At 36.9% G+C, this 25,619-nt stretch overlaps 1 protein-coding gene across 1 annotated transcript; it reads left to right on the forward strand.

Moving 5' to 3' along the window:
* The first annotated feature begins 294 nt into the window (after positions 1–294).
* On the forward strand, positions 295–22,503 carry BIRC2 (baculoviral IAP repeat containing 2). Its single transcript, XM_046685524.1, has 9 exons — positions 295–669; positions 1,870–4,055; positions 4,154–4,253; positions 7,216–7,294; positions 7,907–7,955; positions 18,525–18,767; positions 21,102–21,356; positions 21,628–21,669; positions 21,777–22,503. The coding sequence occupies exons 2-9, from the start codon at positions 3,218–3,220 to the stop codon at positions 21,968–21,970; spliced, it is 1,800 nt and encodes a 599-aa protein (XP_046541480.1). The 5' UTR covers positions 295–669; positions 1,870–3,217; the 3' UTR covers positions 21,971–22,503.
* Positions 22,504–25,619: the final 3,116 nt, after the last annotated feature.

Genomic DNA, 25,619 nt, shown 5'->3' on the forward strand with positions numbered 1-25,619 from the left:
GCCTGCTACTGAAGGTTGATGCTGCGCAGCTGAGCTCTGAGGCAAAAACGGTTTCAATGGTTTAAAACGGTTACAACTGTTTACTTAATTAAAGCAAAAATGCCACCAGGTTGACTTCATTCTCAAACGCTGTCATCTAAGACGAGCGGAGGTGTCACCCTAGAGGAATTTTGACCCGGGCTGGATCAGAACTCGGAGGTGACGCGGGGGCAGAGGCGCAAACCCCGGGGCAGGGGCGTTTCCGCAGGGTTTCCCAACCTTCAAACTCCACGGCTCTCCGTTTGCCACGTCCCCCTCAGGAGAATGTCAGGGACAGAGAGAGAACGAAACGTCAGCGCGCTCAAACCGCAAGGGCACAAATCGAAACGCCGAGATGATGTGGACCGTGCCGTCTCGCCCGGCGGGCTGGCCCACTGCCCGCAGCAGGGCGCGCGCGCCGTCCGGCTCGGCGACCGCAGACTCCCCGGCGCCCCCGAGCGGCGCTGACGCGGGGCCCGGCAGGGCGCGCTGACGTCACCGTGCGTCAGCGTGGGCCCAGCTTGGGCTGGGGGCTTCGGGAGCGCTGGAACGAGCCGGCCCGGCCTCTCTTCCGTCGCCGCCGCTTCTCCAGCGTCTGTGGAGGCCGCCAGGCAGCCGCGCTGTTTCCGCGTTTGCTGCGCCGGCACTGCGGTGAGTGCAGCTCTTCCGGGCCCGGGCGGCGCGGGCCCGCGGGGACCCATTTCCCCGAAGCGGCGGCCGGGCGAGGTGGCAGGGCTTGGGGCCCGGGCCGGGGGGCGAGGGTCGCCGGGAGCTCTTTGCATCCTGCTCTCTACTCTCGCCGAGGCTTTAATTTAATTCGGAAGCCCCAATTCCAAGACTTGAAGTCGGAAATAATTTTTTAAAAATTGAGCTGTCGGCACGCCCGCCCTGGCCGCCGCCCACTTTTCGCCCCTGGCACTCTGACCAAGATGTTTTCTCATAGTTTTTGCAGGGTTTTAAGGTAACCCTCGGTATGCCTTAAATTTAATGTAACGAAAACAGTTGTGTGGCGGCGAGATCTCGTTTTTTAGGCAGTTCCAACTGCGGTCCGCCGCTTTAGTGATCTGTTGTGAGAAGTAACTCCGGGAAATTAGTGAGTGAATCCCATAGTTTCTCTTCTTTTCTAATCTATCCCCCCGCCAGCTACAGTTTGCATACAGACGGCAAAATCCACAGTACGGTGCTTGTAGCTACAAGTCTAAAGATAGGCTGTCAAGTCCTGGTGGAAGGAAAACATTTATGCAAGTGGTCACGTTCCCAAGGCCAGTGTTTCGCAGCCCGTTGTGCCATGTTTTGTTTTCGAGTTGTTTTCTGTGGTTGTTGCTGGGGAGTTGTGAGGGAATTGTAGAGTTTAAGGGTTTATATTGAGTTCTTGATACGTTTTACGCTGACTGGTCAGTTTGCCTAGTCCTGGAAAGGTTTGACGCTCAAAAAATAACGTTATTGCCTAATTATTGCTGTCCTGTTGCTGATGGGGTGTAGTCTTTTTCACCACTGTCCTCTTTTGCTTCTAGAAAACTGCCAGAGATGTTATCTTTAAACTTTTAAAAGTTGTCACGAAGAAAGGGGAGGAGACCAAGGACACAATATTTTCCTATTTGAAAATGTCTGTCTTCAAAGTTGTATGTTTTAAAAAAAAATGTATAGTTAGTGCTAAGGGGAGTATATTGCATTTCTTTTAATTAAGAGATTTTCAAGTTAGAAAGTTTTCGTGACAAAGTGTTGAAATTAAGATGTAGTATTATCTAAAGTGTAAATCATTGTTAAGAGTTTACTGAATAAATTGAATTTGTAAGTTCTATTTAACATGAAAATAGTCTTCTAAAAGTAACTTTTGTTTTTTCTTTTCAGATTTACAGCCCCGAAGAGTCTACTTTTTTCCCCTTATTTTTTTTTCTCCTGCAGTAATAAATCCCATTATGGAGACCCAGAAACTGTATAAAGGGATATAGTTTGAATTTTGTGGAGTGTAATTTTGTGTATGAATAGGGTATTCAGAAAGAAGGCTAGAAGGGATAATTACTGGTACATTTTGCAGAAGCAGTAATTCTGTTGGTAATACAATATTTTGTTAGGCGTTTGTGGTAACATAGAAAGGATAAGCTGTATCTTGATAAATTGATTTATCTTTAATTACCAAATGAGTATATAGTAGATGCATGACCTTAAATGAGAGACAGGTTATTTAATTTTTAAATGGAGTATAAAAAGTTTCAGCTGTGGAAATTTTATGGTTAACTAGTTAAGTTTATGGAGAAAAATACTTCCGTTGATCAGGTGTAATAAAGTGGTATGCAAAGTTAGGAAGAAAGACAACATAATAATGGTTGCAGGAAATGGAAACAAATATAGACAATATTTAACAAAGATGGAAGAGTTAGCAGTTTGTGAGATTTAAGCAAAATAAATTTCATTTGACATCATACACACTATAAGAAGCGTAAGTTCAGTAAAGCTTGTGGGTGTTTACGTCCCCAAAAGTTGTTAGCTGAAGCTAGTATAACCCACTTACGTAAATACTATGATGATAAGCTATATGAAGTTAGCCTTTAGATAATGTGACCATATATAGCCTAGGCAAGGTGGTTTTTTCTGATATCATATTAAAGTGCTTGTAGGGAAAGAAACCTGAATATAGGTTTTTCCTCTTATAGCATACTTAGTAATTGGCTTGGTATCCAGGCTTTGTAGCTTATAATCAAAAGCAAATTAAAGGCATAATTTAGATATTCTGTAGTTGTTTGGAATTTTGGGAATATAAATCCCCTTGGAAAATCAAGGAATTTTAACTTATTTTCACAAGTGTGTCAACTTAATTCAGGCCCTTAGGTTAGTATTGCACCAAATAATGAGCAAATAACACTTGAGTTACCTAAAAGAGTTAATATAATCCCCAAGAGTGCTAAATACTACCTAATACTAAGTACTAAGTACTAAATAGTCTCTTGGTAATTTAGGAGAGGGATCATCCTACCTGAGTGTAAACTCAGGTATAAATCCAGTAAAGAAGGTTTAGTGAATTTTACATAAGTCGGAGCCTATCATTTGATTCTTTTTTATGGTAAAAATCTAATTAGTGTGAAGAGATGAGAAATTTCATGTGAAGCTTTTTAGCCATCCAAAAGTAAAATCACTCATGCACAAAACTACCTCCCAAAGACTTGTCCCAGGTCCCTAATATCAAAAAATTAAGAGTATAATGGAAGATAGCACAATCTTGTCAAGTTGGACAGTCGGCAACAAACAAAAAATGAAATATGACTTTTCATGTGAACTCTACAGAATGTCTACATATTCAACTTTCCCCACCGGTGTTCCTGTCTCAGAAAGGAGTCTTGCTCGTGCTGGTTTTTATTACACTGGTGTGAATGACAAGGTCAAATGCTTCTGTTGTGGCCTGATGCTGGATAACTGGAAACAAGGAGACAATCCTATTGAAAAACATAAACAGCTATATCCTAGCTGTAGCTTTATTCAGAATCTGGTTTCTGTTACTAGTCTGGAATCCACCTCTAAGAATACTTCTTCTCCAATGAGGAACAGTTTTACACATTCATTAGCTCCCACTTTGGAACATAGTGGCTCATTCAGTGGTTCTTATTCCAACCTTTCACCAAACCTTGTTAATTCTAGAGCAGTCGAAGACTTCTCCCCTTTGAGGACTAACCCCTACAGTTATGCAATGAGTACTGAAGAAGCTAGATTTCTTACTTACCATATGTGGCCATTAACCTTTTTATCACCATCAGAATTGGCAAGAGCTGGCTTTTATTATATAGGACCCGGAGATAGGGTAGCCTGCTTTGCCTGTGGTGGGACTCTAAGTAACTGGGAACCAAAGGATGATGCTATGTCAGAACACCGGAGGCATTTCCCCAACTGTCCATTTTTGGAAAATTCTCTGGAAACGCTGAGGTTTAGCATTTCAAATTTGAGCATGCAGACACATGCGGCTCGACTGAGAACATTTATGTACTGGCCACCTCGTGTACCAGTTCAGCCTGAGCAGCTTGCAAGTGCTGGTTTCTATTATGTGGGTAAGAAACTAATATTTAGCTTTACATTTTATCTAGTTCATTTTGATTTACATATCAGAATATGTGTATATTCAGTTTTAGTTTTTTGTTTTGTTTAGGTCGAAATGATGATGTCAAATGCTTTTGTTGTGATGGTGGCTTAAGGTGTTGGGAATCTGGAGATGACCCATGGGTGGAACATGCCAAGTGGTTTCCAAGGTAATTGTTTTGAAAGGTATTTCCACACAAAACTCTACTTAAAAGAAGTAGGCATACTTGCATGATTAATTACATTTCACTATAACAGTTGTTTTACCATTGGGGAATTAACCTTTTAAAATACCAAATTTTAGCATTAATTATTTTGATGAAACATGTTGTAGAATGTCCTGTGTTTTCTTCTTTTGTAAGCCATGTATGCAGGATATAATTTAACTTATTCTTGATGACTCATTTACAATTATGGTCATACATTTCAATATATTTCCCATTTTACTTTAAAGAAGACTTAAGGATTACAAAGATAGGTAAAATAAAACAAAAAGAACCCAAGTTAGGAAAAAGAAAGAAGGGAAAAGGAAAACAACAAGGGACATAAAATGGATCTAGGAATAAGACAGGATATAAAAATGCATATAATATAGGCTGATTGTTAAGTCTGATTATAGCCATTTTTAATTATAGAGTTCTTTGGCATTACGTACATTCACATTGTTCCTCAGTCATTACCACTGTCCATTTACAGACTTTTTCGTCTTTTCAAACTAAAACTTGTACTTATTACGCTAACTCTTCAGTTTCTCCTCCCCCCAACCCCTAGCAACCACCATTCAACTTTCTGTCTGTACGTTTGACTACTCTTGGTACCGCATATAAGCGGAGTTGTGTACTATAGATAATGTTTTGACATGTGAGTGCCTTTCACAATAATGAGGAATCTCTTGAACCCCTTCAGAAAATTAAAAAATTCTTTTGTTGTTTTTGTATAATATAAGATAAAAAAGAAGTATGAAGTAAGAAATATTTTATTACGGGTTAGTACATTGTTAAAAGTTGTGTTTTAAAATTATGTCTTTAATATTCATAATATATCAAGATAAATTTTGACTTTAACTCTGGAAAGTAACATATTTTGTTTATTTTTAATTATGTAGGAAAAAGCATGTTTATTGTCACAATTTTAAGTGACCTGATTATGCCTAGTTCTATGGGATTCTCTACATATCATTTGAAATTTAACTAATATTGTGTCAAAGAGACCAAAACAGCTTTCCAATTTTAGTGTTTGAATTGCTGCATTTTGTCCTTTATAAAATAAAACAAAACAAAATCTTGGTTTATTTCTGTAATTTGTGTTTTGTTTTAAATACTTAAATAAGGGAAAAGGCTTAGGGGTGCTTTTTGTAATCACTTCTGAAAACAACAAATTCAGTTGTGGATAATCTTAAATCTCAGTAAATGAAAAACCAAAATAGATAATCATTATTTACTATATTTTTACACAGTTTATTTATTTATCAAATATTTGGGTGCCTACTGAGTACTATTTTAGATGCTGGGGATGTAACAGTGAATAAGACAGACAAAAATCTGTGTCCTCATAGAATTGATTGGAGAAGAGAAATATGGGGCAGCCAGGATTTGTTATACTTCCTGTCTTTAATCATTATGAATATAAGTTAATCAGTCCCAGAATAAAAATAATTTAAGACTGTATAAAGATCAGGAGCACAATGACAGGTAGCTATGTTATCTGGGTGATAAACTTGAGTCTTGAGCATGATTGTATGATCTCTACTAATTCTACCCATTCACTAGTTGAGGGACATTTGGGTTATTTCCAGTTTGGAGTGATAATGAATAAAATCACTATGAACATTAATAAACATTTGTGGACATGAGTTTTCATTTGCTTGGATAAATATTTAGGAGTGGGAGTGGTGGGTTGTATGGCAAGTTTGGTTTAACTGTGTAAGAAACTGCCAAATTGTTTTCTGAAATGGCTGTGCCATTTTAAATTCCCACTGGCGATGTATGAGACTTCCAGGTGTTCCGCGTTTTTGACTGCACTTGTTATTGTCAGTCTTTAATTTTAGCCATTCTAATAGATGTGTGGCGGAATCTCACTGTGATTTTAGTTAGCATTTCCTTAATGATTAGTGATGGTGAGCTGCTTATTTGCCTTCTATATATCTTTTTTGGTGAAGTGTCTTATTCAAATCTTTTGCCCATTTTAAAGTTCTTTTTTTTAATTACTAGGTTTGAAAGTTCTTAATATATTCTGGATTCAAATCCTTTATCAGATGTGTTTTGAAAACTGTCAGACTGTGGCTTGTCTTCATTTTCTTAACACTGTCTTGATGAACAGAAGTTTTTAATTTTGATGGTGTCTCTTTATCAGTTTTATCTTTTATGGATTATGCTGTTGGTCTCTTAGCTAAGAAATCTTTACCTAACCTAAGGACAAAGAAGATTTTCTCCTATGTTTTCTTCTAGAAGTTTTATTGTTTTCGGTTTTATATTTAGGTATATGATTCATTTTTGTATATAGTATGGGCCTAGGTCAGGGTTCTTTGGTTTTTGGATATGGATATTGAGTTGTCTAGCATCATTTGTTAAAAAACAAAAAAGAGTGATGTGGAAACAGATGTTACGTGAACTTCCTGGAACACCTTTGAGAAGTTCTAGTAGTTTGAAAACAAGTATTTGGGAAACACTGTCACATTATGTATAGATGAAAATATTTGATTCAGTATTTTTGGAGGGAGAGTTTATGCTTCAAATGTAATGAAAGAGTGGACACTGGGGAAAGATGAGCAGTTATTATATTGTAAAAGATCACATTTTCAATACTGAATTAGTTTCTGAAACTATGTTAAGCCCCAAAAGTAAATTGTCTAGAATAGCATTTTTCAAGCCTTAGCTTGTGCTCCTTTTATTGTTGTTATTATGTTAATGCATTTAAGTAGAAAATATCAGAATGCATCAACACATAGTTAAGAGTTTGTAGTGTTTTTTTGAGAATTTTGTTCCTGTTGGATGTGTGTGTGCGCCAGCTTGTGATGTAGAACGTTTATACTATGGGATACATCAAAGAGTTGGAAAGCCAATTTTCTAGAATGGTCAGGTTATATTTTGGTATAAAAGAATTTTTAAAAATAATTTTCCTCTTGTGTTTTAGATGTGAGTTCTTGATAAGCATGAAAGGGCAGGAGTTTGTTGATGAGATTCAAGCTAGATATCCTCATCTTCTTGAACAGGTAAATAAGTTTTTATAATTGGCAACATTGAATGAAATAATACTTAAAAAAAATATTATTAGAAGTGACATTTATATCTGTTTCCTTATTAATTATAGTTACATGTTTTGTGTCCATATTAATGACACCTTTATTTTTGTTTTTGTAACCACCTTGTTTGTTCAGGGCTAAACAAAAAATTGTTTTCTATTTTTAGTTTTTTGAAAAATCACTCAGCTTGCCATTGTACAAATTTATGTTGAGGTGGAGGAGGATCTTTAGTGTCTCCTCCATCTTTTCCAGGAAAACCATCAAAAAATAACTTGTTAGGAGTTTAGAACTCCTGAGAGTGATCTAACTGAAATATGACCTTCTAAATGGAAAAAGAAACTATTAATACTTTTTCCTACTTTCCTGAAACTAGAGAAATACTTGAATTTTAATTTGGAAGTAGGTAGAGTTCAAGGAAATTTTTGTGATGATTAAGGTAAAACAAAGCAAAATGAAATATGTAAAATACCCAGTTTTCAAAACAGTATGTACATTACTTAAGATAAACTTATCTAACTGTTGCTCTGTTCAGGTTGTTTGAGATTTCTGATTTTACCTATTAGTTTTTCTTCTGTTTCCTAGCTGTTGTCAACTTCAGACACTCCTGGAGATGAAAATGCTGATCCACCAAGTATGTTTGAAAATATTTCAGATATGGAATAGGGATTTTTATAAGAATGTTAAGAATGAAAGTATGTAAATAAAGGATTTCTGAGGTCATAGGAAAAAATGCTAGGAAGTTAACTGATAAATATTATGTGTCTACCAAGATTCATGACATTTTTAGAGGATTCTACAAAGTATACTAGTCTTTGTTCTTAAAGTGCTGATGTTCCAATTGGAGAAAGAAGAAACGTGTAAAAGAAAACCAACTATAGCAAATAGCTCAAAGAATAAGAACTGCAAATAATAAGCCCTCCAAAGAGCAAGAGTTTGCTATAAGCTAGCATGTGGGAAAAGGCCCGGTTCACTTATGTTTTAAGAATTGGTCTAGATGTTAGGTATTTGTCAGGTGTACAGTATTTTAGTGCAATGATAGGAGGTATAGCTTATGGCTAAAACTTAATTTAGCCACATATGGCATTTAGTTAATGTATGTAATGTACGTATGTTATGGTGTCCAAAATAGTCCACTGTTTTTGTTTTTGTTTTTTTTTTAAAGATTGGCACCTGGGTTAACAACTGTTGCCAATCTTTTTTTTTCTTTTTTTTTCCTGCTTTATCTCCCCAACCCCCTGTACACAGTTGTATATCTGAGTTGCATGTCCTTCTAGTTGTGGGATGTGGGACGCCACCTCAACGTGGCCTGACGAGTGGTGCCATGTCCACACCCAGGATCCGAACCCTGGGCTGCCACAGCATAACGCGTGAACTTAACCACTCAGCCACGGAGCCGGCCCCAACACTGTTTTCTGCACTGCACTAGAAAGAGGTGTTCTATTCTTGGCATCCCATTTCAAAGAGGGATATTGGCAGATTTGTAGCAGAACCAGAAAAAGATGACCAAGATGTCTAAGGGTCCCAGAAACTGACTCAGGAGGATTGTTGAGGGTTTGTTATTATTTGACTTGGAAAAGGAAGAGTTACTTGGGTACATGATAACTATCTCCTGGGTAATAAAGCTGGAAAAGACAGTATCTTACTTACTTGATTGTTCTTACTTTGAATTTATAACTACAGCTTTCTAGTGAGCTGCCTTGCAATCCTGCTGCAGTTCCCTAATAAAATCACTTTGCTAAACTTCCATGTGACTGTTTCACGTTTTCTCTCTTCATAAGTTTAACACTCTTTCCTACCTTGTTCCCAGCTCTTAACCTTGCTTCACTGAGAAAATAAAAACAGGGAAGAGAGGACTACTTTATCTTCTCACCAGGAAAACCACCAGTTTACATAATGTATCCGTATACTTTCCTTTCTCTTGTTTTATAAAGAATGCATTGTCCTTCCCTTGTGTAAGGCCAACTCTTCCACTTGTCCTCTGTCCTCTGAATCTCATCCCTTACCGTCAATCTAAGGATTTTTCTTTGGCAGTGATCTACACTTTTTCACATCATCGATTTTTCAATCTGTCCAAATCATTTATTTCAGCATGCAAACAGAATGTACTATAGCCAATCCTAAGAAAACCTTTCCTTGAACCTGTGTCCCCATCCAGCTATTGTCTCGTTTCTCTGCTTCCCTTGACAACAAAATGCCTAGAAAGCTTTCTGTGCTTACTCTCTTCTTCATCTTCCGTGCTTTTTTTTAACTTGTTCTACTAAAAACTGTTCTTGTCAGAGTCACCAACAACCGCCATCCTAGCAAATCCACTACTTGACCTGTTTTCAGCATTTGAAATAGTTGACTGCTTTACTCTTTTTCTTCCCCCAAGCTTTATTGAGATATAATTGACACATAACACTGTGTAAGTTTGAGGTGTACAGTGGCCTGATTTGACACACATATATTGCTAAATGAGTACCACATTAAGGTTAGTTAACACATCTGTCACCTCACATAAATAGAATTTTTTGTGTGTGATGAGAACATTTAAGATTTATTCTGTTAGTAACTTTCAAGTATATAATTCAGTATTGTTAACTATAGTCACCACGCTGTATATTAGATCCCCAGAAATTATTTATCTTATAAGTTATTCATCTTATAAGGTCCATCCATGGTGTCACAAATGGAGGGATTTCCTTTTTTTTATGGATAAATAATATTCTGTTGTATATGTATATTATCACATTTTCTTTATCCACTCGGCTGTTGATGGATACTTAGAGGTATTTTCCATGTGTTGGCTACTGTGAATAATGCTGCAGTGAACACGGAGGTGCAGATATCTCTGAGACAGTAATTTCATTTCCTTCGGATCTGTACACAGAAGTGAGATTGCTAGATCATTTGGTAGTTCTATTTTTAATTCTTTGAGGAACCTCCATACTGTTTTCCGTAATGGCTGCACCAATTTACATTCCCACCAACAGTGTACAAGGGTTCACTTTACTCCACAGCATTGCCAACACTTATCTCTTGTCTTGATAATAGCCATTCCAACAGGTGTGAGATGATATCTCCGTGTGGTTGTGATTTGTGTTTCTCTGGTTATTAGTGATGTTGTGCATCTTTTCATGTACCCATTGGCCATTTGTCTGTCTTTGGACCTATGTCTGTTCAAATTCTCTGCCCATTTTTTAATTGGGTGGTTTTTTTGCTGTTGAGTTGTATGAGTTCCTTATATATTTTCAATGTTAACCCCTTAGCTGATATATGGTTTGCAAATATGTTCTTCCATTCTGTAGATTGCCTCTTCATTTTGTTGATTGTTTCCTTTGCTGTGCAGAAGCTTTTTAGTTAGATGTCATCCCACTTGTTTTCTCCTTTTGTTGCTTGTGCTTCAGGTGTCATATCCAAAGAATCATTGCCAAGGCCCATGTCAAGGAGATTTTTCTCTGTATTCTAGGAGTTTTATGGTTTCAGGTCTAAAATTTAAGTCTTTAACGTATTTCAAGTCAGTTTTTGTGAGTAGTGTAAGATAGGGGTCCAATTTTATTCTTCTGCATGTGAATATCCAGTTTTTTCAGCACCATCTATTGAAAAGACTTTTTTCCCCATTGAGTATTTTTGGCTCTCTTGTCAAATAGTAGTTGACCTTATATGCCTGAATTTATTTCTAGGCTCTTTATTCTGTTCCATTGGTCTATATGTCTGTTTTTATGCCAATACCAAACTGTTTTGATTACTATAGCTTTGTAATATAGTTTGAAAACAGGAAGTGTGATGCCTCCAGCTTTGTTCTTTTTTCTTTCTTTTTTCTTTTAAAGATTGGCACCTGAGCTAACAAGTGTTGCCAATCTTTTTTTTTTTCTTTCTGCTTTATCTCCCCAAATTCCCCCAGCACATAGTTGTATATCTTAGTTGCAGGTCCTTCTAGTTGTGGCATGTGGGACGCCGCCTCACCGTGGCCTGATGAGTGGTGCCATGTCCGTGCCCAGGATCCGAACCAGCGAAACCCTGGACTGCTGCAGCAGAGCCCGTGATCTTCACCACTTGGCAACAGAGCCAGCCCCATGTTCTTTTTTCTGATGATTGTTTTGACTCTTTGGGGTCTTTTGTGGTTCAGTGTGACTTTTACAATTGTTTCTTCTATTTCTGTGAAAAAGTGTTGTTGGAATTTTGATAGAGATTGAATTGAATCTATAGATGGCTTTGGGTAGTATGGTTATTTTAACAATATTAATTCTTCTAATCCATGAACATGGGATATCTTTCCATTTATTTGTGTCTTCACTTTCTTTCATCAATGTCTTATAGTTTCAGTGTCCAGATCTTTCACCTCCTTGGTTAAATTTATTCTCCAGTATTTTTTTTCTATTGAGATACAATTATATTTTAATGTTTTTGATAACTATTGTAAATGGAGTGGTTTTATTTATTTCCTTTTCTGATATTTCATTGTTAGTGTATAGAAATGTAACTGATTTTTGTATGTTGATTTTCTTTTATCCTGCAACTTTACTGAATTTGTTTATTCTAGCAGTTTTTTAGTGGAGTCTTTAGGATTTTCTATATATGAGATCATGTCATCTGCAAATAGAGACAACTTTACTTGTTCTGTTTCTGTTTGGATACTTTGTATTTCTTTTCTTGTCTAATAGCTCTGGCTAGGACTTCCAGTACTATTTTGAATAAAAGTTGTGAGAGTGAGTAGCCTTATTCCTATTGTATAGGAAAAACTTGCAGCTTTTCACTACTGACTATGATGTTAGCTGTGGGTTTGTCATGGCCTTTATTATGTTGATGTATGTTCCTTCTGTACCAAATTTGTTGAGAGCTTTTATCATGGAAGGGTATTGAATTTTCTCAAACACTTTTTCTGCATCCATTAAGAGGGTCATATGATTTTTATCCTTTGTTCTATTAATATGGTTTATCACATTTATTGATTTTCATATGTTTAACCATCATTGCATCCCAGAGGTAAATCCTCTTTGATGATATGTGTGGTCCTTTTAATGTGCTGTTGAATTTGGTTTGCTGGTACTTTATTTAGAATTTTTGGATCTATATTCATCAAAGATATTGGCATGTTGTTTCCTCTTTGTGTAGTATCCTTATCTGGCTTTAGTATCAGGCTAATGCTAGCCTCATAAAATGAATTTGAGATTGTGTCCTCCTCTTCAACTTTTTGAAAGAGTTTGAGATGGATTGGTGCTAATTCTTTTTTAAATCTTTGATAGAATTCACCAGTGAAACCATCTGGTCCAGGGCTTTTCTTTGTTTGAAGGTTTTTGGTTACTGCTTCAATCAGCTTAGTTGTTATTTGTCTATTTAGATTTTCTATTTCTTCATGATTCAGTCTTGGTAAGTAGTATATTTCTAGGAATTTATTCATTTTATCTAGATTATCCAGTTTGTTAGTGTATAATTGTTCAAGGCAGTCTCTTTCTATTTTTGGTGTGTCATTTGTAATGTCTCCTCTTTCATTTATAATTTTGTTTGAGTCTTTTCTCTTTTTTCTTAGTTTGTCTAGCTACAGGTTTGTCAATTTTGTTTACTTTTTCAAAAAACCAACTCTTAGGGACTGGCCCCGTGGCCGAGTGGTTAAGTTCGCGCGCTCCGCTGCAGGCGGCCCAGTGTTTCGTTGGTTCGAATCCTGGGCGCGGACATGGCACTGCTCATCAGACCACGCTGAGGCAGCGTCCCACATGCCACAACTAGAAGAACCCACAACGAAGAATACACAACTATGTACCGGGGGGCTTTGGGGAGAAAAAGGAAAAAATAAAATCTTTAAAAAAAACAAAAAACAAAAAACAAAAAAAAACCCAACTCTTAGTTTCATTTTTTTTTTCTATTGTCTTTGTAATAATATCATTTATTTGCTCTTCACTATTTCCTTCCTTCTGCTAACTTTGGGCTTAGTTTGTTCTTTTTCTCTATTTTTGATGTATAAAGTTAGGTTGTTTATTTGAGATCTTTCATTTTTCTTAATTTAGGCATTTATTGCTATCAACTTCCCTCTTCTGACTGCTTTTGCTGCATCCTCTAAGTTTTGATATTTTGTGTTTTTATTTTTGTTTGTCTCAAGATATTTTCTGATTTCCCCTTTGATCCATTGGTTGTTCATGAGTGTGTTGTTAAATTTCCCTGTATTTGTAAATTTTTCAGTTTTCTTCCTGTTACTGATTGCTAGTCTCATGCCATTGTGGTTGGAAAAGATACCTGATATGATTTCAGTATTGTTAAATTTGTTGAGGCTTGGTTTGTGGCCTAACATATGCTCTATCCTGATGAATGGTCCATGTGAGTTTGAGAAGCATGTGTATTCTGGTGCTTTTGGATGGAATGTTCTGTGTATGTCTGTAGGTCCATTTGGTGTATACTGTTATTCAGGTCTGCTGTCTCTTGTTTTCTGTGTGGATGATCTATCTAATGATGAACATGAGGCATTGAAGTCTTCTACTCTTTATTGTATTGCTCTTTATTTCTCTCTTTACTTCTGTTAGTATTTACTTTAAATATTTATGTGCTCCATTGTTTGGTACATTTTTAATTGTTATATCCTCTTGATGAATTGACCCCTCTGTCACTGTATAGTGACCTTCTTTGTCTCTTGTCACTGATTTTGACTGAAAGTCTATTTTATTTGATGTAAGTATAGCCATGCCTCATCTCTTTGGTTGCCATTTGCATGGAATATCTTTTTCATCTCTTTACTTTCAGCCTGTGTCCTTAAAGCTAAAGTGAGTCTGTTGCAGGCAGCATGTTGTTAGATCTTGTTCAGCCATTCTGTCTCTCTTGATTGGAAAATTTAGTCTATTTACATTTAAAGTATTTGTTGATATGTAAGGACTTACTATGATTTTGTTAATTGTTTTCAAACTGTTTTTTAGTACCTTTGTTTATTTCTTCCTCTCTTGCTGTCTTCCTTTCTATTTTCTGTGATAGTATGCTTTAATTCCTTTCTCTGTATATTTTGTGTATCTACTATAGGGTTTTTGCTTTATGTTTACCATGAGGCTTACATAAAACGTCTTATAGATATAATTGTCTGTTTTAACCTGGTAGCAACTTACCTTTAATCATATACAAAAACTCTACACTTTCACTTCTCACGCCACATTTTACACTGTCATATTTACGTTTTTTATATTATGCATCCGTTAACAAGTTACTGTAGGTATAGTTAATATTATTGTTTTTTAACTTTTTTACTTGAGATATAGTTACAGTATGGAATATTCTCAGTTTGGTACATATTTACTTGTACCAGTAAACTTTATACTTTTATATGTTTTCATGTTGTTACTTAGCATCCCTTTATTTCAACTTGAAGAAATCCCTTTAGCATTTCTTGTAAGGCAGGTTTAGTGTTGATGAACTCCCTCAACTTTTGTCTGGAATGTGTTTATCCCTCCTTTGTTTCTGAAGGACAGTTTTGCTAGTATTATTGGTTTGTGGTTTTTTTCCTTTAGTACTTTGATAAAGCAAGTCACTCTGTCTTGGCCTGCAAGGTTTCTGTGGAGGAATCTGCTAATAGCCTTAGGGAGTTCCCTTGTATGTGATGACTCATTTTTCTCTTGCTGCTTTTATAATTCTCTCTTTGTCTTTGGCTTTTAACGTTTTGACTATAGTGGGTCTTGGTGTAATCTTTGGGTTGATCTTGCTTGAGGTTTTTTCAACTTAGTGTTTTTGGATATCCATTTCTCTCCCAAGATTTGGGAAGCATTCAGCTATTATTTCTTTAAAGAAGCTTTCTCCCGCTTCCTCTCCCTCTTTTTCTGGGACTCCCGTGATGTGAATGTTCATTTACTTGTTGTTGTCCCATAACTCATGTAGGCTTTCTTCACTCTTTTTCATTCTCTTTTTTCTTTGTTCCTATAACTGGCTGATTTCAAATGATCTCCCTTTGAGTTCTCTGATTCTTTTTTCTGCATGATCAAGCTCTCTATTGAATTTTTCAGTTCTGTCATTGTATTCTCAGCTCCAGAATTTCTGTTTGGTTCTTTTTTATGGTGTATATTTCTTTATTAAACTTCTAATTTTGTTCATGTATTGTTACCCTCATTTCATTTAGTTGTCTTGTTCTCTTGAATTTCATTGAGTTTCTTTAAAATGATTACATTGAGTTTGTTGTCAGGCAAATTGTAGGTCTCCATTTCTTTGGGGTTGGTTCCTGAATCTTTATTAGTTTCCTTTGGTATTGTCATAGTTGCCTGATTTGCATGATATTTGTAGCCTTGCCTTGGTGTCTTTGTATTTGAAGGAGGAAATGCCTCTTCCGGTCTTTGTGGACTGGTTTTGGTGGGTAAAGACCTCTTTCTGTTGGTTCCCTTGGCTGCTGGGATTACCTCAGAAATCACAGTTGTGCTTAATTGAAGCTGGTGACAAGGCTGTTGCTGAGTCTGTGGTGGGATACATGGTTGGTGGGCTTGTCACAAGGGGCTCAGGCTGGCATGGATCCTGTCTCGTCCCTTGATGGATAGGACTGACTCCAGTACATTGTTTAGCAGGATGTTATTGAGACAAAGGTCTGCTTCAGGGTCCACAGTTTAGTCCTCAGACAGCAGGCCCGTGACCAGATGTGCGGATGGGTATGGCTCCCTCTAGGTCCCTGGGAAGGCTCCTGTCTGATCACTGATGGGTCCCTTGATGGGTAGAACTGGCCCTGAACTGTGGCTGAGAGGGGCTGGAATGGAGCCCCAGGGCTATTTCATGTGCTGCAGCGAAGATTGAGGTCTGTGGACTTGGCTCTGGAGGCACAGATGGGCGTGTCTCCTGCCAATCTCTTTGGTGGACTAGGCTGCTCCCTCACTGTGGTCGGAGAGTCTGGAACTGTTTCAGGATCTCCTGAGGTGCAGACATGAGTGTCTCCCACCGGCTCCATGTGCCAGCAGTACTGCTTGTGGACTGTGGCTGGGATGGACTGGAACCAGATTTAGGGTCCTTTCAGGAGCCTGTGGTGCACAGCCAGAGTGTCTCTTGCTGGGTTCCTGTGTCAGCAAGACTGTGGACTGTATCTGGGGTGGTTGGAGCCCAGTTATGAGGCCATTTCAGAATCTATCGTCTGACTGAGTGTGGCTGATTTACCTCCAGCGGCTCCCAAACCCTGGCTGAATCTGGTTCACAGGCAACTTCAGTGTCCATAGCTGGTCTGAGGTCTGTGTGCCTGTCACCCAAAGCATGGACTCCTTCCCATTCCCTTGGTATATGGCGTTAGTGACAGGACCAAGCCAAATGGGGCTGTAGTCAAGTCCTGAGAGGTGTGGAACTGTTTCTGGGTCTGTAGCCAGGACCATGGTCAGTGAGTCAGCCACCTGGGTATGGGCTTGTCTTCTCAAAACGTCTCTCCCTGGTGTTGAACTTCACTGGGATTTCATAATCTACTCGGATCCCAAAGCTCCCATGAGGCAGTTTTGCCCATGGATGGATTCCAAATTGTTGTTGAATGGAGATACAAGCAGGGGACATCTTATTCAGCAATCTTGGCTGACATCAAAATCCTGCATCCTTCATAAGACATTTTCTTCACTTCCTGATGCCACATTCTTGGTTTCCCCCATTTCCCTGCTTGATCATGAATAGTCTCTTTTAGAGGCTACTCCTTTTTCAAAATTCTAAATGATGGAGTACCTGTCAACACTCAGCCCAAATTTATTTCTCTGTTTCCTGGGCTCTAGGCTGGCATGTCCAACTACCCATTTAAATCTCTACTTGGCTATAACAAGTATTTCAGAGTTAATATGACCAAAGCAAACGTTTTCTTCTTGTCCTTTATCCCCCAGATTTGTTCCTGCTCTGGTCTTCCCCATCTCAGTTAATGGTACCCACTTGCTAAGGTCAAAAAGTTGGCTCAAGTTAGGTTAGGCATCATCCCTGATTCCTCTCTTTACTTTATATATTTAATCTGTTCTAAGTCCTGATATGTCCCAAATCCTACCATTTCTCTCCATCTCCACCACTATCAACCTAATCCAGACTGCCATCATCTTCTGTCATAATATCCTAACTGGTCTCTCTGATTCCATTTTGCTTCATAAAAGTTTGTTACAGAGCTGCCAGAATAATCTTTTGAAAAGACAAATCAGGTTTTTCAGTCCTCTGCTTAAAATCCTCCTAGAATATTCTAGCAAACTTAAAATATGAACTCCCAAGACTCTACGTGACCTGGGCGTCCCCCTCGTCTCTGACTTTCTACCATCTTCTTTCTGTTTCTTGAATATATCAGACTTTTCTCTTGACTTAAGACTTTTATACTTGCTATTCTCTTTTCCTGGAAGACTTCTCTCAGATATTCCCATAGATCACTCCTTATCATTAAAGTGTGTGTTCTGGTGTTATCTATCAGGTAGTGTTTCCACTTATGTTTGAACAAGGGAGCACAGTACACATTGTAGCCATTGTATATTTGTGTGTTTATTATAACAGCTTTCCAGCAGATGGCAGTAAGGTATCTTAAAGAATGATGTCTTTATCTTTTTCACAGAGATGCCCTATTAGCCAGCATTGACCCTGTTATCAGAAAATGCCTCCCTGATTGCCCTGAGTTGTCCTCCTGCCTCCTAGTTTGTTGTAATCACCTTACACTGCTTTATTTTCTTCAGAGCATCTGTTGTTGTCTGAAATCACATTACTTTACTCCTTTAACCACATTTTTAGACATGTCTTGCATGAATTAGTTGTCCATTTTACTGTTCTTCCCTTCATGTTATTCTCTCTGCTTTATCTATCCACCTTTCCTAGATTCTGCTCTTGTCCATCCTTCAAGTCCAAACACTAATGCCATCTTTTCCATGAAGTCTTTGTTGATTTCCCCAACTTTCCTGGCTGAAGTGAGAAATTATCTCACTTCTCACTATCTGAATTTGTGTGGCATATTGGTTTTCAAAACTGACTGTACATTAGAGTCATTTGGGGAATTTTTTAAAGATACAGATTCCTAAGCTCCATCTCTAGAGAGTCTCTTATTAAGTAGGTCTAGGATGTAGCCTTGGAAGTTGTATTTTTAAAAAGTATAGCATACTCTTATACTTTGATTTGATCCTTATCAAAAGTTCAAACTTTTGTTGGAGTTATAAGTAATTGGTGCATATGGCTCATCTCCCTTACTAGGATATAAGCAGCATGACATAAAAGATTGTGTCAAAGTAATTATTTTTCTCCATATTTTATGTTTGTAAAATTTAACATGGGTACATGTCTTTTCAAATAGTTGTTCATTTTGGACCTGGAGAAAGTTCTTCTGAAGATGCAGTCATGATGAATACACCTGTGATTAAAGCTGCCTTGGAAATGGGCTTCAGTAGAAGCCTGGTAAAACAGACAGTTCAGAGTAAAATCCTAACAACTGGAGAGAATTACAAAACAGTTAATGATATCGTGTCAGCACTTCTTAATGCTGAAGATGAAAAAAGAGAAGAGGAGAAGGAAAGACAAACTGAAGAAATGGCATCAGGTATTTGGGAGTGTTAGTCACCTGCATTATTTCTCAGTGGGGTTCATAGGACTGTCTCACATGTTGCAGGACAGCTAGCATCCTTGTCTGTCCCCTAACTGCTGATAGCAGCCACCAGTCATTTCCAGACTGCATATTCCCTTCTCCACTGTGGGCAATGTACTACTCTAGTTGAGAACCGTTGACTGCAGCTTTTTTCTATATGCTTATTTTCCAATAAGATCCCTGATTTATGCTAACCAGAGGATTTTAGTATAACTCTTTTCTTGAGCTGTATTGCATTTCTTCCTCACATATAACAAATTTAAATTGGTTTGAAAAAGCAAGATTTTAAAGTTGGATCTAGGTCTTGTTTCTACTTTGTTTTTCTTTTAAGTTCCTTCAAATCATATTCTTAATACGGTGTTTGACTTTCTAAACACTTGCTAAGTGATTCTTATACAAAAGATAGGAATGATGATGAAATCCTAGAGCTTAACAAGTAAGTAGCCCCTGCCCAACCCAAAGATAGTAGGGAACTGATTTTGGTATTCATATCAGTCTGTTAAGCCTCAGACTCCCAAAACAAGTCTTTTGAGTTATCATTCCTTCAGCAAATATTAATTGAGTGTGAGCACCTATGTCAAATACTGTACTGATCATGGTGCTTGCTCTGAAGAAGCTTATAGACTGGTTCTGGAGACTAGTGTACCAAAAGGCATGGTTAAAGAGCCAAGTGAGGTGAAGTTTGCATATATAGTGTGAATTAGGGTATTTGGGCTGGAAGACACTTTTTCTGTTTAAGCTCGTAAGTAATGATGGGAATAGTTTAAGAGAACCTTATTGTGGGGCCATCTAGCAAAATGTTTAAAGTCTGACTTCTAGATTGAGACAGATTTGTGTTTAAATCCTGGCTCTGACAGTTGCCTGTTTGGTAGTTTATTTAACCAGACCTCAGCTTTCTTTTTTTTTTTTTTTTTTTTATTAAGATTTTTTTATTTATTTTTTCCTTTTTCTCCCCAAATCCCCCAGGTACATAGTTGTATATTCTTCGTTGTGGGTCCTTCTAGTTGTGGCATGTGGGACGCTGCCTCAGCGTGGTTTGATGAGCAGTGCCATGTCCGCGCCCAGGATTCGAACCAATGAAACACTGGGCCGCCTGCAGCGGAGCCCGCGAACTTAACCACTCAGCCACGGGGCCAGCCCCAGACCTCAGCTTTCTTATCATAAAATGGGGAAGGAAAATGGACTTCTCTTTTTACAACTTATTTCTCACTAAACTTGTAAATATAGAGATGTACTGTTTTTTTTTTTTTAAAGCTTAAAAGAGGCAATTAAATGTTATGGTGATTGGGACAGCAAAAGAAGGAACTTTTTGAAGGCTATCTCAGGAGTTCATGCCCATATTCCATAAATGTAGGGAATTTAGCATGAATTTTATGTGATTTGGGGTTAAAGGAGAAAACATTTGCTTTTATAAAAAGATTAGGCTTGATTCATATGCAGTTTGTTTTTTTTAAATTGATATAAACCTAGACATTTATAAAATAATATTGGTAGCTAGCTATGTGCCAGGTATTGTGCTAAATACTTTTAATGTATTATCTCATATAATCCTTGCAACTCTTTGAGGAAGGTACTATTATTATCTTATTTCACAGATGAGGAAACTGAGGTAAATGGAGGTTAGGGCACATAGCTGGTGGTAAGTGGCTAGGCGGGCATAGGGCTCTAGGTCTGTCCTGACCTTACACTCAAACTTTTCAACGCTGCAGTACTGCTGCTTAAGCACGGAGTTGAAAAGAATGCTAATCTAGGAGACCTCATTCTGCAACTGATTCTTTCTGTGACCTTGGACAGGTCACTCATTGTTTTCTGAGTCTTTTTCTCCCTATCTGAAAATTAGATGCCTTGTTTAATTGACAGGATCTTTGTATCAAGTGAGACAATTTACTTGAAAATGCTTATAAAAGTAAAGTGATATAATACAATTAGAAGTCAGTATTACTAATGGCATGGGGGAAAGTACAGAGGTGGGAAATTTTTACTGTCCTCTAAAATTCTCTGCTTACTTTCAACAGAATAGAGCAGGGTTTTAAGGTATGTAAATATATAGACTTTAAAAAGTGACGAAAACAGAAACCATGTATGTATTATATAATATGCCGTAGCTAAATATTCTGCAAGTTTTCCAAATGCCAGACATTAATGTGCAAAGAAGTAATTTTGTTCTTTTTCGAGCTCCTGTTTGTTGAGTGCCTAAATTGTTTGTAGGGTTAGTTGTTAGTGACTGTATGAGTATAATTGAAGCAGTTTAAAATCTAATGGATTTTTTCTTTTTTTTTTTAAATGAAGATGATTTATCATTAATTCGGAGGAATAGAATGGCCCTCTTTCAGCAGTTGACGTGCGTGCTTCCTATCCTGGATAATCTTTTAAAGGCCAATGTAATTAATAAGCAAGAACATGATATTATTAAACAAAAAACTCAGATACCTTTACAAGCAAGAGAACTCATTGATACCGTTTTAGTTAAAGGAAATGCTGCTGCCAACATCTTCAAAAACTGTCTAAAAGAAATTGACTCTACTTTATATGAGAACTTATTTGGTGAGTTTGTTGATAAAATTATTTTAGAAATCCTTGGGATTATGTTTATCTTTGTGTTTGACAAACAAATCCAATTAGTGGACTGTAGTCTATATGTTGTTGTAAAAAAGTGAAATCCTTTATTGCCCAAGTAGTATAGCTAAATAAAACCTGATAATATATAGCTAAAAGCTATGTCCTTCAATAGATGGTGGTGGAAAAAAACATGTAGTAGGTGAAGCAGTCTTGTATTTGGTAGAGTGATGCTTTTCGTATGTTTTTCTTTCCTCAGTGGAAAAGAATATGAAGTATATTCCAACAGAAGATGTTTCAGGTAAAACAAAATAAAGACTTAAGACCAGCATGAAATATTCTTTTTTTTTTAATGGGAGGTAAAGTAGAAACTGAATTTCACTAAAGTTTTTTTGTTGTTGTTACTAGGTCTGTCACTGGAAGAACAGTTGAGGAGGCTCCAGGAAGAAAGAACTTGTAAAGTGTGTATGGACAAAGAAGTTTCTATTGTGTTCATTCCTTGTGGTCATCTGGTAGTATGCCAGGAATGTGCCCCTGCTCTAAGAAAGTGTCCTATTTGCAGGGGTATAATTAAGGGTACTGTTCGTACATTTCTGTCATAAAAGAAAAATAGGCTATATATTAGCCTATATGTAAAAAAGTCTTTAAAATATTGTTGAACATTTGAAGCCCTCTGAAGCGAAAAAAGAATTGTGGGTTCTTTAATAAGTAGCATTTGTATTCTACTCTGCTTTGGTACCAGTAATCTTGTATTAAAAAAAAAAAAAACCCCAGATAGTCTCATATATTGTATTTAATCTTAATCTCTGTTTAATGAAAGAGAGGATTTATGATTGATTGAGCTATGTTAGTGTACATGTGTAAATGGGAGGAATTAAAGGAGGTGTCTCAGTGCTATTATGTGTCATTTCAGGAGAGACTGGATTTGGCATTCTTTCTGAAAGCTTTGATTACTAGGTAAGAGTGTAGTTTAAAAGAACTGGAAACCAGGATCTCTGGAGTTTATCAAAGTTATGGTGTCAAGTTCTCTGGTGTTTTTTCACTTGTGTTATAAAATAAGGATTTTTCTCTTACTGATAAAAAGCTTTTCCCTAATTTGTGAGAAACGTCTTAATAAAGTTCTTTAAAAAGACTACATCATCAAAAATTTCTTTTCTCCTGATTTAAAGAGTAATTTCCATATGTTTTCATAGGGTTATAAGGATTAAATGAGATAATGTACACATGCAGAGTACCTGTCACATCGTTAAGTACTCAGATGCTAGCTATTAAATAAAAAATTAAATTCATGCAACAAATTGCTAGGAAGTGTTTTTAATAGTAATGTGATTTATGAGAATTCCTTTAGATGACAGTATCTATTTAGTTGCTTTGTATATTATAATTTGAATTAAAAATCTGTATCAGGAAATTATTAACAAATAAAACTAGGTAAATCTGTGTTGGGATTTTCAAAAAATAGTGTAATTGCTTTGTTGCATAGCTGTTGGTGAAATGCGGGGGTAGAATACAGGCAATGGTAAGTATCTCCTTTTTGAGCCCACTCATATTTCATCTTTCCCAGATCAGGGTCTATGGCAGACTTCTGAGGCCAAGGGGAAAGGAGGTCTAAAATGAAAAACTCTCCATTTTCTTCTTATCCCACAACTCCTTTAGAGCCCTTTAAATAGAGAAGACACTGGAAGAGTGACAATTTCTCCATCGTTCAATCTCTTTTCTTGCCTTTATTTCCATTCTAATGTGCTGTTGCATTTATGTAAGTCCAAATGCATACTTTTAGGTGCAAGACCTCCTGTCAGTGAATGTGGCTTCCTGCCATTATAGAAGGAAGGTAAGGAGGGAATTAAATCATTTTAGAAACTGTTCTCTTTTTTCTTTTTGCTTAATAATAACTAGTATGTATTGAGGATCCACCATATGTCAGACACAGTGCTAGATTCTTTCACCTATTAAGATGTGTTAAGGGCTGAATTGTGTCCTCCGCCAAATTCGTATGTTTAAGTCCTAATCCCCAATACCTCAGAATGTGAATGTTTCTAGATAGAGACTTTAAAGAGGTAGTTAAGGTAAAATGAGGTCATATGAGCCCTAATCCAAAATGACTGATGTCCTTATAAGAAGTGATTAGGACACAGACACCCAGAGAGAGGATCATGTGAAGATACTGGAGGAAGATGACCATCAACAAGCCAAGGTGAGAAGTCTCATGAGAAACTGAATCTTCTAACATCTTGATCTCGGCCTTCTAGCCACCAGAAGTGTGAAAATACATTAGTGTTGTTTAAGCCACCTGATCTGGTACTTTGTTATGGCCTTCATAGCAAACTTCTACAAGGTGCTAGGTATTTTAAAGCACATTCGCTCTAATCCTTTCAACAACTGCGAAGTAAAATTTGAACATGGGCCTATCTCACTCCTTAGCTTATGATTTTTGGACAAGTTGTTTTATTAAGCTGTGTTAATGTTTTTAAAAATTTCATGGGTTGTCGCTCAGAGGAAATATAACCATTTTTATTTGAGTTCTGTTTGAGAGTTTATCTTACTTGGCTTTATTCAGCTAGTCAGTTTTAACAATGTATAAGAACTTGTTTTTTTTGCATTTTGTAAAAATATTGCATAAAATAAAGTAAATGGTCATGTAGTTAGTATCTTAACCACTTGCTGAGTTGTCATATGTACCTTGATCAAAGTAGGGTTTTAGTCCCTTATCCTTTTTGCCCTCCTAATGTTGATAATCAGTGTCATGACAGTTAATCCTTATTGAACAAATACAGTCATGTGTCATTTAAGGATGGAGATACATCTGAGAAATGGCATCATTAGGTGATTTCATCATTGTGTGAACATCATAGAGTGTACTTACACAAACCTAGATGGTATAGCCTACTACACACCTAGGCTGTATGGTGCTAATCTTATCGGACCACTGTCGTATATGCGGTCCATCGTTGACCCAGTGTTACGTGGTGCATTACTGTAGATGAGTGGCAGATGCTTTGTTAGGTTTATTTATTGCTTTATTTAATCCTTAAAGCCCCAGGAGACGTTATCCCTTTTTTTGTAAATGTGGAAATTTAGGCTCAGTGAAATGATAAAGATTGCTAGAGATAACAGGTGGAGGATTGTATATGGTGAATTGTATATGGTCCAGGTGGGAGTGACTGCAAAATGTTTACCTTTTTAAATTTTAGTCTCTTGTTAAACTGTACTTTTGAAGTTTTTTACTTTTCTACTTATGTTTAGGAATAATATGTCTCTATTTCTTTACATATGTTCCTTCTTGACATAAATGGGGGGAATTGTGTAATTTATCACTTGTTAGGCCTCTTATTTCTGCCTTGGTAGTTGCGCATGATCTCTTTGAAGAGAGCACAAGTACTGGAGCTGAGCAGCAGGATCTCTCTTCTGCTTCACGCTAACAATTTAAGAGGACCTTTACTTTCTTGACTGCCATTCTGTAAGGCGAATGACAACTGACTGTCAGTTTTGAAGACAGACCTAAATATTTTTCCAGAAGTATAACATTTCAGTCAGTATCCCTACCATATAGAAAATAAACCTATTACAGTGTATAGTAGCAGTTCTTAAACATTTTGGTCAAACCCCCTTTTACAATCCTAAAACGTTACTCAGGATGCTAAAGAGCTTGTGTTCATGTGGATCTATTGATGTTTACCATGTTAGAAATAAAACATTTAAAAATATTTATTCATTTAAAAATAAACTGTTTTTTAAAAAAATAAAGCAATGTGTATTACATGTTAATGTAGCATTTCTTACAAAATAGTTATTTAAAAATTTAGTGAGAGGAATGGCATTGTTTATGTTTTAGCAAAGCTCTTTGATGTCTGGCTTAATGGAAGACAGCTGGATTCTCCTATCTGCTTCTATATCTCATCTTTTGTAACATGTTGATTTGGTTGAAGTATATGAAGAAAATTCAGCCTCTCAGAGTATGTATTTGGAAAAGAAAGGAGAATTTTTCATATAATTGTGGATATTCTTTTTTGATGGTACACCAAAACTTGACAAGTGGTAGTTTCTTAAAGGTAGTTGGAGTGGAATCTAAAATCATACCAATGATCTTTTTTACAAACTAAATTTTAAAAATTTATTAATTTATACATTTTATTTTTTTAGAGCAATTTTAGGTTCACAGCAAAATTGAGCAGAAAGTACAGAGAATTCCCCTATACCCTCTGTCCCTACATGCACAACCTCCCCCAGTGTCAACATGCCTCACCAGAAGAG

The sequence above is a fragment of the Equus quagga genome, chromosome 14, assembly GCF_021613505.1.
Source record: "Equus quagga isolate Etosha38 chromosome 14, UCLA_HA_Equagga_1.0, whole genome shotgun sequence".
Taxonomy (NCBI): domain Eukaryota; kingdom Metazoa; phylum Chordata; class Mammalia; order Perissodactyla; family Equidae; genus Equus; species Equus quagga.